At 48.7% G+C, this 17,004-nt stretch overlaps 1 protein-coding gene across 3 annotated transcripts in view; it reads left to right on the forward strand.

The window, feature by feature from the left end:
- The first annotated feature begins 1,007 nt into the window (after positions 1-1,007).
- The window catches only part of SH3KBP1 (SH3 domain containing kinase binding protein 1), a 355,677-nt gene continuing 339,680 nt past the window's right edge, over positions 1,008-17,004 (forward strand). For 2 of the 3 annotated variants that reach the window (XM_007991227.3, XM_007991229.3), the window contains exon 1: positions 1,008-1,319. In XM_007991227.3, coding sequence (XP_007989418.1) covers positions 1,316-1,319 — 4 coding nt within the window. In that variant the 5' untranslated portion in view covers positions 1,008-1,315. The remainder of the gene's footprint in view (positions 1,320-17,004) is intronic. The other variant, XM_037986385.2, reaches the window with a different exon arrangement.

Genomic DNA, 17,004 nt, shown 5'->3' on the forward strand with positions numbered 1-17,004 from the left:
GGAAAAGGAAATAACGGGCCGGTAGAGGAATGTGGTGGCAGGCAGAGTATCTATGGCGAAAGGTGTGGTGGTGAATGGACCCAAAACGGAGCTTCTGAATTGCCCACGAATGCCCACGGATTCCCTGTTTCCATTTTAGCGCCCACTCAAGGGTCGCCGTTCAGATCTGGGAGTCAGTAAGGCACAATGATGCCTGCCGGGGAGGGAGCCAGACCTCATCTCAGCGGATTCCTGGGAACATCAGACCTCGGGAACATTCCTGAACACCCGAACCCCACCTGGCCCAGGCACTGGGGCGGGGCTTAGGCGGGTCCCTGCGAGGCGATGCGTCCCCTCGGCCCCGCTGCGTCCTTCGCTCGTTTTTCCCCACGTCGGTGCCACCGCCTCCTCTGTGCGGAACTCGCACCTGGCCTGCCTGCGTTCCCACGCCCCACCGAAGGGACGCCGCGTTTCTCTCCCTTCCAAGGGACCCTTTACCTTCCCCCCACAACACCCACCCCGGGAAGTCTCATTCCGGATTGCCTCGATGCCCCAGGGTCACCTGCCATCACCCTGGGCAGGCGTTTGGCCCCGGGCCTGCCCTGGTCTCCATCCCCAGCCCGTCTTCCACCTCTTGTCGCCCCCTCCCGCTCAGCCCCCTTCTCCTCCTTCTCCACGTGCCCCTGCACTCCCACGCCCCTCCCCCACGGAGCCCCTCTCCTCCGGTCTCGAGGAGTCTCGCGGCACTTCCCGGGGCGTCAGCCCAGCCGCCGCGGGTGGGTGGCAGCCGCGCGGAGCGGGGTCCCTCTGGCGAGGGCGGTGAGGAGGGCGCCCAAGCGCCTCAGCCGCAGGGACGCCCCCGGCGCCTGCCCCGACGCGGCCCGGGCCCCGCCCCTCTCCGGCCCCGCCCCCGCCCGGCGGCCGCGCGTCCCCGGCAGGCGGAGCTGCAGGAGCCTCGCGGCAGCGCTGAGGAGGAGGGGAGAGCGGGCGGCGCGGCCGCGGCTGCCGGGCGCTGGGCTGGGCGGCGCTTTTTTTTTTTTTTTTTTTTTTTTTTCGCAATTTCCACTCGCGGGGAGCAGGAAACCCGGCGCAGCCGGGCGCATTGGGCCGCGATGCAACAGCAGCAGCAGGAGTCGCCCCGGGGCAGCAGCAGCAGAGGCAGCAGCGGGCGGCGCTGAGCCGCCGCCGCAGTCATTGAGGAAGAAGCCGGCCCAGCAGCCGCCGCGTCCGGACCCCCGCGCCTGGATCCTAGCGCCCCGATCCCGGCGCCCCGAGCCCCACGCCCGCCTCCGCCAACTTTCACGCTGCCTCGGCGGCCCGGCCCGGCTCGACGCCAATGGGTGAGTGAGGGCCGCCCGCGTCCGGGCGTCCACTTCAGCCTTGAGGGCGGCGCGCCAGTCCCAGAACCGCGGAGCCCGGGAGGGCGCCCCGGGGGCAGGGTCCGGACGGGGGACACCGCAGTGGGCGCCCTCGCCTGCTTCGCGCGCCCCCATTCACTCCCACTTGCGCCGGTGTGCCCGCCGAGCCAGCGCGCGGCGCCGACGGGAACCCGCGGGGGCCTGGGCAGACGATAACGGGGTCTGGCCCCGGACGGCTCGGGCTGAGGGATGCAGGGGGTGTGGTTGGCTTTTCGGGTGGGCGGGGAGAGTTTTGTCTTGGCCATTTTTGCACCCGAGCGCGCCCTCCTCTGCGCTGCGGACACAGGCACCCGGACTTGGTGGGCTCCGGCCCTGCGCGGGGCTGCTGGTGCCTTTCTGGTCCTGCCTTGGGGAAAGCTAGAACCTCGGGGTCTTGAATGGGGCTGGGTTGCCTTTGCTGGGGGCTGACAGAGGTTGGGGGGTGGGGCGGGAAACGCCCCAGTGCCTGACTCGCAGTCCCGGGGTCCAGAGCACCTGACGCTCCTCTTTTTGCGCCCCCTTCCTCCGGGCCCCGACCCTTTCGCTGCTGCCTTCCTCCAGCCTGGCGAGCTGTCTGCTCTGTGATGCTAAAAGGCCACTTCCCATACCATCCTTTAAGTCTTCAGGGTCTGGGACCTGGAAATGGTGATCTGGTCTTCGATTTACTGAGTAAACATCAGTTCGAAGTAGCCAACTAACCTCTTGACCCCCTGGGTCCCATTTGATATAGACCCCGGGGCATTGGAACCACCTTGTTGCCCAGAGAAGCTGCCACTTTATTGGCAAGGGACTTATGATTACTTAGGCTATTAAATGTTTGGTCTACCCAGGTAATGTTCTTGCTGACAGCCAGCCTCTGTTTTTCAGCCTCTGGCAGATTATTTTTGGATGTTCCTAGGCCAGGCATAGGAAGGCTGCAGATAATAATAAATCATAATAAAGTGAGACCTTTCTGTGTTCAGGTAATAGGATTCCAGTACACTAGTCAGGATGTTCAGAAAGCCTGAAGGATTGGAAAAGAGAAGGTTTAAACCAGTCCGTTGGTGACAGGCAAAGTTAAAATCCCATTTGTGGTCATTTGCCAAAAAAGGTTTTCCTTTTCTAAAGTAGTGGTGATCTATTGTCCTCTTGGCTTAAATGTCACTTTTTTCACAGTGCCCTTCTCTCCCACCTCCAGTCTAAATTGGTTCCTGTTCCATTTTCTCATACAGCACCTTTTTTTCGTAGAAATATTCCATATTTGTGCGTAACAGCTATCTCCTCTACTGTAGCTTTGTGACCATAGGGACAGCACAATGTTGCATAGTTTGCTCAGCACTTTTGGTGTCTGGCACAGAGCCGGACCTGAATATTTGTTGAATGAATGAATGAGGGGCATGAAATCCTCCTACTCTGCTGGGGACAGAACACTTAACTCACTCTTGTTTTGCTCTGGCCCATAAGATGATTTAGTTCATTGGCAGAAGTATATACTTTAAACCTTACAGGCCACTTTAGTAATGGATTAATTTCTTCCGAGGTAACCAACAATTCTGTTTTGATCACCTTTCATTTTGGGTGGGTCACCGACAGGGTTATGCACAAAAAGAAGTTAGATCCAAATGTCTTCTGCCATGGCCAGACTGTACTTTCTGTATCTCAATGAGAAGGGGACTGAGTCTCATTTAAGAAGAATCAGACCTATTTTTCAGATTTGAACTGTTTTCATTCTTCAGAACTTCCTATGAAAAATAGAGTGCTCCTGTAGCTTTTAGTCCTTTTAATCTTTGCTGTAACCATTATTGCAGGGGGAGGGGGCACCGATTTTCATTTATTTCAGGAGTTAATACTTAGAGGTGATAATATCAAAACAAATGTAATTTAATTCATATTTATAATGGGATTTAAGGTGCTTGTAGTGGTTTGTGGCTAAAGATCACCTGCTCTTTTGAAAGCATCTCCAGCAGTATATTTGTAATGAAGTGCAGTTATTTAACCGTTCATTCTGTATGTCTTCCAATGGAGTGATCTAATGGGCTGAGGTTGTGTGTGTGCACACAGAGGCACATCTCTTCCCCCCAAGTCTCTGGTTTTCAGATTTATTCAGTTTATCAATTTGATGCAATTTTGTTCTTTTTTAAGAGGGAGGGTCTCGCTGTGTTGCCCAGAGTGGATTCGAACTCCTGGACTCAAGATCTTCCCAAGTAGCTGAGACTCACATCACTGTGCCTGATTCTGATATACTTATAGTCTTACCTGGCCTGATAATGAGTTTTCTGTTAATGGATAACATAGTAAAACTGTATCTTATAGTTTGTTTTCTGAAAAATAACAGAAAAGAACCAAATCCCTAACCCTGAAGTGAAGCTGGTTAGTTGCAACATGGCCTCTTATAAAAGCCCATGAGAATGTGCCCTCTGAACTTGCTAGGAGATGCATGCCTACAGTGCCAGACACAGAGAAAGCCTCTTCTAATTACAATTACACAAATATTATGGTGACCCAAATCTGTGAGTAGTGAAGGGTTTGCAAGCCCAGCAAATTTCTGTTTAATTCCAGAGTAACAACAAAGTTTGGATAGCCTTTGGCAATGTATTTATTGCATTGGCGGTAGACTGCTGTATGCTAAACTAAAGCTAAAATGAACATAATGTGTTGGTCTCTACAAATGTCTTGAGTTAGAAATGGAAGAAAAGGCTCCCACCTTAATTGTACATAACCTTTACCCACTTCTGTCCATCTTGGCATGAGCAGAAGCTTGCTGTGGCCCTGGTTGCACAGACCTTGGTGGTTTCTTCTCTTACTACTTCAGTTCTTTTGGTGTTACTGACTCTTGAGTTTGTAGTTGTTTTCAATGTATTTTGCATACAGTAGTAGTTGTTCATCCATCCATCCATCCAATGTTTATTGATCTGTTTTGCATACGCACTGTGCTAAGAACAGGTGCAGACCAGAGATGTGACACTTTGGGCTTCCCAGTCTAATGGAGGCTGACTTAAATGCAATTCTCATGGCAATATGTAGCCAAAAGCCACAGTAGAGCGCATGAAAGATGAGTGAAGAAGGCCAATCTGACTTAACCTGGAGAATGCTAAGGACAGTGTCTTAGAGGAGATCATGTTTGAGCAGAAATCTGGTTGAGTATGAATCATCGCTGCCCTCCAGCCACACCTGGTTGTTGTGGCAGAGACTGAGAACGAACACCGTGGGAACTGCGGGGCATCTCAGTAAGACGGTACAAAGAAGGATGACTTAGAGGACTTGCACCTGTGTCAGGTGGCTTGTGGGAGTGTTTAAGGAAGCTGGGCATTACTTTGGATTGGACGCTACCGGGGGAGTTTGTGATTGGGTATTTTAACAAATGTTCTCTAGAAGCAGGGAACATTGGAGGCAGGCCACATCTATGGTTCGTAAAGCAGCAGCAGTCATTTGCATTAGCCAGGATTGGGGGATGTTTCGTCATATCTGTGGTTTGGACAAGGTGCATGTTTTGTCCGTGTTCAGACATGATTAATGTGTGGTCTTGTTTTCATCTTATTCCATCCTGCTCACAGAGTGGCCTTGTCTGATGTTGGTTTTCTAGGGAATTGTTTCTGTTCAACAGGACACCCTGGCCCAGCTGCGAGTGCCCGGCCAGCTCCCAGCCAGAAGAACTGCTCTTTCTCCGAGTTAACTATGTGATGGGGAGGGGCAGGGAATAGGAGGCAGTGGGGGAGGAAAATGGCTTTCTAGGTATATCTGTCGCTACTTCATATCAACCAGGTCTAGCCTGGACTGTTGTTCAGTGTTAAGCACGATGGACATCTGAAATGCTAAACTAAGGGAATGGAGAGTGACAGAGCAAGAGCAAGCTGCTGAGAACCAAGAAGTCAGTGCTAATGGGAAAGATGCAGAACAGGAAAATACCCCAAATCGTTAGTGTTAGAGAAGGAGAGCCTCTAATGCAGTGCTTCTCAGAGGGTGGCCCCCAGGCCAGTAGCACAGCCTCCCCTGCAGCCCGATAGAGATACAGATTCTCTGGCTTCATTCCAGCAGACCTCCCGAATCAGGAATGCTGGGGGCGTGGCCCAGCAATCTGTATTTTCATGAGCCCTCCAGGTGGTTCTGATCATGGTCCAGTGTAGAACCCCTCCTTGCCTTACAGTTGAGAAAGCTGACGTCCAGAGCTTGTGGTTCATTAGGGTACACATGGCACATTGATCATAAGATGAAGTACTGTTATAAGTGACACATTACCTTAGAGAAGGAGAATGACATACTCCTACTTCAAAACAAACTTCTTGTGTTAAGACAGTACAGTGTGGATTCTTCCATGAATCCAGTCCAACCCAGACCTCCAACACCTAGGCATTAGTGACACTAGCCAGCTGATCTCAGTGTTAGTCTCTGGGACTTTTACCAGAGTATCACACAGGCACTTTCCAGAATCCTTTACCCTCCATTCTCTTTAAAGGGGACTTTAAGATACACAGTTTGCATTATTCCAGTGTGTAATATTTGTTCATGATTTTCGATACCTGGTACCTGTATTCATTTCTGATTGCTGCTGTAACTACCACAAACTTAGTACCTGGAGACATCACAAGTTTATCATCCGTCACTGGGCGACAATCACGAAGTCAGCAGAGCTGCATTCCTTCTGGAGGCTGTAGGAGGGAATCCCTTTCCTCGCCTTTTCCAGCTTCCAGAATTGGCATTCCTTGGCTTGTGGCCTCTTCCTGTCTCCAAAGCCAGCAATGGCTGGGCAGCTCTCTCTCCCATCACATCATTGTTACTAACTCTTCTGCCCCTCTCTTCCACGTGTGTGGACTCCTGTGATGACATTGGGTCCACCTGGATATTCCAGGCTCATCGCCTCATCTCCAGGTCAGCTGATCAGTAAATTTAACTCACCTTTGCCTTGTAACCCAACATTCACACATCCTGTGCTTTAGGATGTGGGCATCTGGGGGCGGGGAGGGAAAGTTATTCTGACCACTACACTGCCCTGTGGTGGACCTGACTTTTCCTGGTTTCTCTTGGATAACCGTGTGTTCATAGTCAACTGCCCTGCCCCTCCTTGAGAAGATTCCATCTTTGGTTCTATTTAGATTTCTACAGTTTATTAATAAAGCCGTCTTAAAGTTACATCTTGCACTCACCTTTCTCTCCTCTTCACTGCTGTTTTTTTGAGATAGCTTGTCCCGCTCTTCCGCTTTCCTCACATAGCCTGCCCCACACCTACCAGGAGTCTGGCACTGCCTTGATTGTGTTCTAGAAACTGATCATACTGAGGTTATCCTGAATGATCCTTCTCCAATCACGAAGTACATGGTCTCAGGCCTCACCATGTTTGACTTCACTGAAGCTTGAGACTGAAGACTGGAACTCTTTGTTTTCTAGAACACCCTGTTTTTTCCTGATTTCTCCTACACTCTTCCCTCCTTTTCTTCCACCCCTGTCCACCTGTGGAATGCTGTCATCCCTGGTCCCTTATGTTTAGTGTGTCCTTGAGTGATTGCAGCCACTTTGCCAATTCAGGTGGCACCTATTGATGATGCCCGCATCTGTCCCAAGTCTTGGCCTCTGTTCTGAGCTCAGGACCCACCCACTATAAGCACCACAAGGGCAGGAACCTTGTCAGTTTGGTCATCGTGTTCCTGTGCATGGCACACGGTAAGCCTAAGATTAACATTGGTTGAGCTGATTATCATTGGTATCCTCTCCTAGCTAACTTCACCCAGGTGTGTCTTAGACGCCTCAGACTGAGCATGTTGCAAACTAAACTCAGCATTTCTCCTTGCTAATACCTGTCCTGCCTCTTTTACTTCCCATTTCGTTGAGGGTATCACCATTTTTCCTGTCACTTCCATAGGGACGCTGCTGCTGTTCCTTCCCCTTTCCCTGCCCCTTCTGATCTACAGTCAAGCCCCAAATGACTCTGGAATTGACCCCATGTGTCTACCCTTCTGCAAATGCTTTAGATACTGAATGCCTTAGTGAAGCCTTCGTAAAGCTCGGCAGGCACCTGATGCTTTCGCTCGTTCTAAGCTCATTCAGATCTCTGAGACTTTGCCCACGTAGTTCCCTTCGTGGGGAACAGATATCACTCTCTTCTCTGCCTTGTAGACTCCCTGTATCAGTTTCCTATTGCTGCAGTAACAAATCACTGTGAACCTAGTGGCTTGAAACAGCACAAATGTGTTATCTTATAGGTCTGGAGGTCGGAAGTTCAAAATGGATTTTACCGGGTCGATATCAAGGTGTCAGCAGGGTTGTGTTCTTTTTGGAGGAATTCATTTCCCTGCCTTGCCCGGCTTCTAGAGGCTGCCTGCAGTGCCTGTACTTCCTTCACTCGTGACCCCAGCCCTCCAACCTCTGCTGCTGTCCTCGCATCTCCTGTCTTTCACCGAGCCACCTGCCTGCCTTTTATGAGGACCGTTGTTTGACACTGGGCCCACCTGGATAATCCAGGCTCCCCCTCCCCTTCTCAAGATGCCTAGTGAATCACACCTGCAAAGTTCCTGTTGCCATGGAAGGGGACATAGTCACAGGTTCTGGGGATTAGGATGTGGCCATCTTTGGGAAGTCATTGTTCAGTCTCCCACACCCCTTGTGCATCTGTGGGAGCCTGCTGCAAAGGTGTGCTGTACCATACTTAGTTTAAAAATTTTTTTATTTTTAATTTTTGTGGGTCCATAGCAGGTGTATATATTTGTGGGGTACATGAGATGTTTTGATACAGGCATGCAATGCAAAGTGACACAACATTTCTTCTTGTATTAAGTCTCCATCTCCAACTGGATCTGCTCAACTCCATTGCCCTGGCACGTTGCCTGGCATACAGTAAGTGCCATATGTTAATGAATGAATATGTAACCCTTTCACCCAAGTACAGTTACAACTTGCAATTCTCCACAACTATGGACCACCAGGAGTGCGTGTGCAATTCTTAAGTCCCCTGGGCAGAGCATGTTGACAAGGTCTGTTTGCTGACAGTTCCTGGTGTCCCACACTGTAATGGGTGAGAAGGGTGATGCTGCATGTATTACATGGCTTCAACAAAGAACTGCGCATTTTAAGACAGAAAATTCTCTCTGGCAATGGTTTTTAACTTGGGGCAATTCTCCCCACCAGGGGGACACAGCACTATCTGGAGACACTTTTGGTTGTCACAGCTGGTGGTGGGGGGCAGGGGAGTGGAGAGTCATTCTACTGGCATCTACTAGGTGGAGGTCAGGGGTGCTGCTAAACATCCTACGATGCACAGGCCAGCCGCACCCCCCACTACCACAACAAAGAGTTATCTGACCCCAAATGTCAGTCATGCTGAGGTTAAGGAAGCCTGTGCTGGGGGAACCCCAGGGGCTTATTAACACAGATGGCTGGAGTACCATTTCCTTACTTCATTATCAGTCCTTCTGGAACATAAGGTTTTGTATGTAACCACAGTCTTCGTTTTATGCACGAACCTACAAGTCACTAGAGAACAGGACTCTTTGGGACTTTCACCATTTTGTTCTTTGAATGGAGAGTGTCTTAACACAACTGTTGCCTCTCTTCTATTGATACCGGGGTCGTTAAGCTGGGGAGAGGCAAGGGCTTTGGGGCACAAAGTTGTTAAACTTGCTTCTGATAGTGTTTGGGCCCTGTAATGTTTTATCTTTGTATTGGGATGTGCTTTTATGTGGGGGGACAGGCGATGGGTCCTCTGCTGCTCACATATTGGTTCCTGGCATTGAAGTGCTGGAAGGAGCCTTGGCAGTCATGGCCCATGACATCAGATGATAAGACTGAGCCTCAGAGAGGCAGAGTGACAATGGTCCCCTAGTGGCAGAACCCAGCTGCCTTCCAATATGGAAGAACCAGCCCCGCTCAATTTCTGTAGGGGCTCAGAAAATGTCAGGCTCTTGCTTCCCCTCATGAGGCTCTTGCTACAGTCTCTTTCCCTTGTAAGTTTTTTGTTTTTTTATTTTTTGAGACAGGGTCTCACTCTGTCGCTCAGGCTGGAGTGCAGTGGCGCAATCAAGGCTCACTGCAGCCTCGACCTCCTAGGCTCAAGCAATCCTCCCACTTCAGCCACCCAAGTAGCTGGGACTACATGTGCGTGCCACTACGCCCTGCTAATTTTTGTATTTTTTGTAGAGATGGGGCTTCGCCATGTTGCCCAGGCTGGTCTCGAACTCCTGGGCTCAAGTGATCCACCTGCCTTGGCCTCTCAAAGCATTGGGATTAGGCGTGAGCCATCACACCAGGGTGTAAGGTTTTTTTAAACAGATTTATTGATATATAATTTACACACCATACAATTTATCCATTTAAGGTGTGCAATTCAATGGGTTTTGGTACATTATTAATTTTATGCTAAAACATGTTACAATTTGCAATTTTCAGCACTTTTAAGTGTACAGTTCAGTTATACTGGGTATATTCACAATGCTTTGCAACCATCACCACTATCTAGTTCCAAAACTTTTTTTTAAAATCACCCCTCCCTAGTAAGTTTCTAACTTGAAGGTCAGAATCCATGTCCCCTAGGGGTTCCTGAACCAGCCAGCCAATTTGGAGAACACTTGGAAGCCTAAGGATCCCAGTTGAAATTCCAAAGGAAGATAGGAAAAGGAAAAGCGTGGCTTTTTTTTTAATGTTTTTGGTTGATATTTCCTTTGGGAGGCCCTTTATTTTCTCTCTCTCTCTCTCTCTCTCTCTCTCACACACACACACACACACACACACACACACACACACACAAATTAGCCAGGCGTGGTGGCACATACCTGTAGTCCCAGCTACTCAGGAGGCTGGGGCAGGAGAATCACTTGAACCTGGGAGCAGGAGGCTACAGTGAGCCAACATTGCACCACTGCACTCCAGCCTGGGCAACAGAGTGAGACCCTGTCTCAAGAAGAAAAAAAAAGTCTACATCATGGGAGAAAACACTGCAGTGCCAAACAGATCCCTTGAATTCACAGACACGGTTGATATCGTTCCACGTTTCTTCACTTAAATTCCTTCACTGGCAAAGGTCCACCAGCAACCTGGTTGATCATGAGCACTTGGTTTTCAACTTGATCATTATCTTATGGATAAATATCTTGCAGGCAGTTTTATAGTTTTCATTAGGGGACACTTAAGGCAAAAGTTGGCTCATGGGTCTGAACTCTGTGATCAACTGTCCTTATATTTAGCCATACAAAGAAAAAATACTAATAACAAAAATCCTGTGATATTTGTCCTAATGGAGCACTATCCAGTTGGCAAGAAAAGACCAGAAAAGGCCTTTGCTTATTTCCTTTCTTTGGCCACGGAAGTGGTGGGGGCACTGCTGGAGGCTGGTCTGTCTCTAGGTGTGGGTGACAGAGTGGCAAGATGAAGTGCAGTTCAGTTCATACTGTTATTTCTATCTTGGATTAAATACTATAAACATTTCAATGCTTATTAATGACTCATTTGGCATAACAAATTTAAGTCCTTGAGCACCCAAGTACAGCATGTATAGACAGTTTAAACAACCAGCTCCTTACACTTGAGCTTCTTACCAGCCAGTATGCAAACACCAGCCCTTGTGTTTTTGCCAGATTTTTCTGGACTGTTCTAGACTTGGAAGACTTGGGGCCATGTTCTAGGTCTGGTCCTCTGGGGCTGCACCAGTTTTATCCATCACATGCCACCTCCCCGTGTGAAAAGTCTTTAATTAGCTTAGTGTCCTGTCTAATTATTCCAGCTAGTTCTTAGGTTTGTGCCTGGAGCTAGACGGAGACGCTTGGCCCTCATTGGAGATGCTTGGCCCTCATTTTGGATGAAGACTGGGAAAGACCATTCTTGCTCTGCTCCCCCCTCCTCTTAGCCAGCATCTTCATGGACCTCAATTTTCTTCACCGGGGTGTTCTGGGTGCTGTCTTCTGATGAGCATTTTACATGCTAGCTTCTCAAAGAAATTCATTTGACACGAATGACTTCGTAAATGAGCTTTACCTTTCTCCTGTTTTGATCATCAAAACAAAACAGGCAAAAACATCTCTTCACAACTTGACCGAAATGGGACAGTTTTAAACCACTTAGCCAGTGATTTCTAATTGCCCCTTTGTTCTCAACAAACTATTAGATGGCAAAGAGAGGTGTCAACTCAAATACAGTAGGTCAGTGAGCTCATCTGTGATCCATGAAGCAGGATGGGCAGAGCAAGCGTTGGTTAATTGATGCTGATTTTTTTTAAAGCTTAATTGCTGCTTTTGACTGTCAGAAAACAAATGAAAGTAATTGGCTTGCGGAGGGTGGATTGTGGGGGGAAAAGTGAGGTGGAAGATTTCACCAAGTGAAGAAAAAATTGGAAAGGGGGAAGCAGTTCACACTGTGTTCATCTGTTTTTTGGGGGGCATAATGACTACAGCTGCTTGCTTGAGACATTTTTAAAGTTAGTTTTTGGAATAGGTTATATATCCTCAGGATTCGAAATTCAAAAGGTGAAAAAGTGTTTACAGGAAAAAGTCTCCCTCCCAACTGTGTCCTTCAGCTGTGCAGTGACCCTCCCCATAGGCTGCTGCTATTTTGTTTCTCAAGTTTTCTTCCAGGGAACTTTCATACATATACCAACACAGAGGCATTTCTGTAATTTTCCCTCCTTTAATGTCCTGATTAATTGATGATGGGCGAACTTCTATCTAGCTGGGGAGTTTCCCCCCCGGAGATGTGCATTGGAGCGCTATGCCTAGTCCTTCCATCTGGTTTTGATGGAGGGATGGGTGGACTTCGGAAAAGTTCTCCAGGAGACTGCTTTATTGTCCTGAGGCTCAGCTGATCTGGGTTATTAATTGACAGAAACTTTGTCCTGGATCTTAACCCATCTAGGTGTTTTTTTTTGGTTTTGTTTTGTTTTGTTTTTTGACAGAGTCTCACTCTGTTGCCCAGGCTGGAGTGCAGTGGTGTGATCTTTGCTCACTGCAACCTGTGTCTCCCAGGTTCAAGTGATTCTCCTGCCTTGGCCTTCCGAGTAGCTGGGATTATAGGCACCCGCCACCATGCCCAGCTGATTATTTTGTATTTTTAGTAGAGATGGGGTTTCACCATGTTGGCCAAACTGGTCTGGAACTCCTGCCTCAGGTGATCCACCTGCCTCAGCCCCCACAAAGTGCTAGGGTTACAGGTGTGAGCTACCACACCTGGCCTTAACCCAGCTGGGTTTTGAACTCAGGAACAGTCTTCCCACTCTCATGTCGTGTGTATAGTAAGGACTTTCTTCAAATGATAGAAGCCAAGCAGGGCCCACTAACCTGAGCAAAAAGGATGCTTATTCTGGGGCCACAGGGACCTCTCGTGCAACCCAAGGGTGCCTGCTGGAGGAGCCGAACCCCAAGAAACAGCAGCTGGAGCTAGGTGTGGGCTGGCTGCCCAGCGTGCCCTCTGGCCACGCTTCCTTCCTGTCCCCTTTCTTCTGTGTGACTTGTTCATGGGGCACATGCCACAGTTCCAAATGCCTGTTAAGTGTCACTTGATTTGGTCCCAGTTCCACATTTTTGCTAGTGAGACTGAGCCCACTGGAGCCAATGTCTCCCCCCAGCCCACCCTCCATATACACAGGTGGCTGCTCCGTGCCCACATCAATGGTGGGTGGGAGATGCTCAGTTCCAGTCTTGGCGTAAATGTTGAAGGAAGGCGCATGAAGGACCCAAATGAAGCCCTGCCCCATGGAGGAGGGGGTGCTACGGGCCGGCCTCGGGCCAGGCACTCTCAGTGAGGATGCTAGACCGCCTGCCAGTGTCGGTGCTCATTTTCCCTGTCCTCCTCTTGACAAAGGGGTGACTGATGTGAGGCTGCGTGGCCTCTCCTGTGCTCTAGCCATCCAGGATGTTCATTCCATCCTTACAGAGTCCCTTCCATGAGGCTCCCTGAGGAAGGGCCCTTGTCGGAGCTGAGAACAGTTGTGCTTCAGAGTAATGGGGCTATTTTCATCCTTTAAGCTCCTGAACTGTGTGACTAAGCTCCCTGTCACCTATTGAGTTGGCGGCCCTTAAAAAGTGTGTCTGTGCCTCTGGGGGCCCTTGGATAGGTTGGTGATAGCATGCCGTGGGGGAAGGGTACAGTTGTGACATCGTCTGGCTCTTTTAGGGAACCTGTGGGTTTTTAAATGGAGGAAGAGATGTAGACATTGTAAAAAACAGCCACCGCCTGATGAGTTAACCCCTGAGGTAGAGATGCGCTCCAGAAAGCGGCCGGGGGCTCTTGCGCTAATGCCTATCTCCTCCCTTCTGCCTTCTCCCTCTCTTTTTCTCCTCTCTCTCCCCCTACCTTTTCTCTCTCTGCTCTGTCTTCGTCCCCTCACGCTTTCTCCCATCCCTCACTCCCCTTCACCCTCTCTCCCTCACTTTCTCTCATCCAGATCCATCTCCCCTACCCTCTCTTTGTCCCCTCATCTCTCTCCCATTCCCCTGCACCCCCTCTCCCCTTCCACCCTCTTTTCCCCACCGCTTCTCCCCACACCTTCTCTTTCCCTCCCAGTCTCTCTCTCCTCACCCTCACTGTCCACCCCCAGCCTCCTGACCTTCCCCACTCCTTCTCTGCCTTCCTCTCAGCCCCTCTGTGTTTGGCCCCATTCCTCCCAGCCCGTTTCTCTTATTTTCTCTCCTCCTCACCCCTCCTCTCCTGGCCCCTGTGTCTTACCCTTCTCATTGCCCACATCCCTTCTCCACTGCCCCCTTCTCCACACTTCCTCTCCTGTTCTTACTAAGCCCTTCTTCCTTTCTTCCTACCCCTCCTCCCTCTCTTCTCTTACCCCTCAACACCCCCAGCCCCCCACTTCACCCCACTCTCTCTCCCTCTAACTCTTCCTCCCCTCTCTCCCATCCTCTCATCTGTCCCCAACCCCCCTTTTCTGTCTCTCTGCCCACTTCTTTCTCCCCCAACCCCAGCTCTCTCCCTGGAACCTCACTCTGGCCCCAGCGCCCACTCTCCTTCAACTCCTCTTCTCTCTTGCACTTCCTCCTCCTTCCCACATTCTCCCATTTCTTCCTTCAAACCCAGTATTGCTGCGTGCCTCAGATTTTCAATCCCAGAGGGCAGGAAGAGCCAGGGACAGGGTTACTGGCCTTCTCTAGCCCACAGCCAGCCATGGGTCCCTACTCTAGAACAACCACGATTTTTATTTTAATGTACTTCTTTTAGAGTTGTGTATATATATTATATATATATATATATATCTTTTTGAGATGGAATCTCACTCTGTTGCCCTGGCTGAAGTGCAATGGCATGACTTTGGCTCACTGCAACCTCCACCTCTCCAGCTCAATAGATTTTCCCGCCTCAGCCTCCCAAGAAGCTGGAATTATAGGCATGCACCACTATGCCTGGATAATTTTTGTATTTTTAGCAGGGACAGGGTTTCATTGTGTTGTCCAGGCTGGTCTCGAACTCCTGGCCTCAAGTGATCCACCCACCTTAGCCTCCCAAAGTGCTGGGATTACAGGTGTGAGCCACTGTGCCTGGCACTATTTCTTTTTTCTTATGAACTCCTCTTATTATCATCTTACTATCATTCCGAAATATTTTGGTGTATTTCTTTTTAGGTTTTTTTTTTTTTTGATAGAGTCTTGCTCTATCCCCTAGGCTGGAGTGCAGTGGCATGATCTCGGCTCACTGCAACCTCCACCTCCTGGGTTGAAACAATTCTCCTGCCTTAATCTCTCGAGTAGTTGGGATTACAGGTGCCCACCATCACATCCAGCTAATTTTTTGTATTTTTAGTAGAGACAGGGGCTCACCATGTTGGCCAGCCTGGTCTCGAACTCCTGACCTCAGGTGATCCATCTGCCTTGGCCTCCCAAAGTGCTGGGATTACAGGTGTGAGCCACCATGTCCAGCCAGGGTTTTTACTATTAATATATACTTGTTGCTATATGTACATGTATTTTATATATACATATGCATATTTATGTGTATATATATGTCTTTGTTTTTTACTCCATAGTCATCTTTGAAGCCAGTGTTTTTAGTTGCTGAGTGTTTGAGTTCATACATCTTAATGTATGTAACTATTTCCCTGTCATTTGAGCATTTAGGTAGTTTCTATGATCTTGATATTATATAGATGAGGATGTGATGGACATATGTCCCCTTTCTATCCTGTAAGGAAATCACGTTGTAGACAGGGTGGCATTTTATATCCATTCTTTATCTCCGTAGATTCCCATATGACTGGACTGGCCCCTGATGATGAGAAGCAAGAGGAGTTCAGTCCAGGGGGATTGGCACATGGGAATTGGCAGGGTACTTGTCCTCCATGTGTTTGCTTTTAGTTTTAGTTCTAGAAACTCTGCTCATATGGCTTATCATCCCTTTTATATGTGCGCTCTGTGTGTGTGTGTGTGTGTGTGTGTGTGTGTGTGTGTGAGAGAGAGAGAGAGAGAGAGAGAGAGAGAGGAGAGATGGAGACAGATCAACTGATACTTTTTTTTTTTTTTTTTTTTTTTTTTGAGACAGAGTCTCACTCTGTCGCCCAGGCTGGAGTGCAGTGGAGCAATCTCGGCTCACTGCAAGCTCTGTCTCCCAGGTTCACGCCATTCTACTACCTCAGCCTCCCAAGTAGCTGGGACTACAGGCGCCTGCCACATGCCCAGCTAATTTTTTGTATTTTTTTAAGTAGAGATGAGGTTTCACTATGTTAGCCAGGATGGTCTTGATCTCCTCACCTCGTGATCTGCCCGCCCCTGCCTCCCAAAGTGCTGGGATTACAGGTGTGAGCCACCGTGCCCGGTCACCATTCTTTTACCTGACTGGCATTTAAAGGAATTTTATTTCCCAGAACTGTAGGGAAAACTGTGTCCTGAAGGCCGTGAGCCATCCATGTGACTTCATGTTTGGCTGAGATAGGGTCCAACTCCCTTGCTGGCAAGGGAAAGGTCATGACTATAATAATCCCCTTGTGGTTTCTAGCTTAGCTTTGTGTCATCATGCACTCCTCTGAAAAAATTGTGCTTTTAGCTTTAAAGGGCACCAAGTAAGGGTGGCTAGAACCCCCAGGAGCCAGGCTGGATGAACCATCTCAACGCCTTGGCCTTTTTAATTCATCACTTTCAGTAATGGACAGGATTGTGGAAAGTATTCATTCCTCAGCCACCAAGTGTACATCAAATGTCAGCTCATGTACCTGGGAAAAAATTAGTTGAATATTTATGATGCTGTCTCGGGGCAAGTTTCGGTGAAAGTTCTAAAGTTCATGATAATAAATGTTAGAAAGCATTGGTAGCTAATATGTACCATATACTTTCTCCCTTTGGTATCTTTTCAAATTGTGAACATAACCTGACTTGAATTTGTAGGACAAACAAAACAGTTGACTCAATACTGCTGTATGTTGGAATTCAATTAAATTCTCTAAGTGTTTATTGAGTGCCTGTTAAGTATAAGGTCTGATAACCGGGGGAACTCCTCAAAGACATCTCGAGTTTCACTCAATTATTCATTTTTCTTAACTTTCATTTCCCTAATTGGGAGAAGATTGTGATGTGGTCATTTTATGAACTACCCAACGGAATAAGCAGTTAAACCAAAGGGTGTTTGAGAAAGTTCTGTTTATCCAGAAAGAAGGAAAGATATAAATTTTAGCAACACACATCAAATTAGAAGACAGATTTCTGAGATAGAAAAATGTCTAGTCAGTCTCTGAAACTCCCTCCTC

The sequence above is a fragment of the Chlorocebus sabaeus genome, chromosome X, assembly GCF_047675955.1.
Source record: "Chlorocebus sabaeus isolate Y175 chromosome X, mChlSab1.0.hap1, whole genome shotgun sequence".
In the NCBI taxonomy this organism is placed as follows: domain Eukaryota; kingdom Metazoa; phylum Chordata; class Mammalia; order Primates; family Cercopithecidae; genus Chlorocebus; species Chlorocebus sabaeus.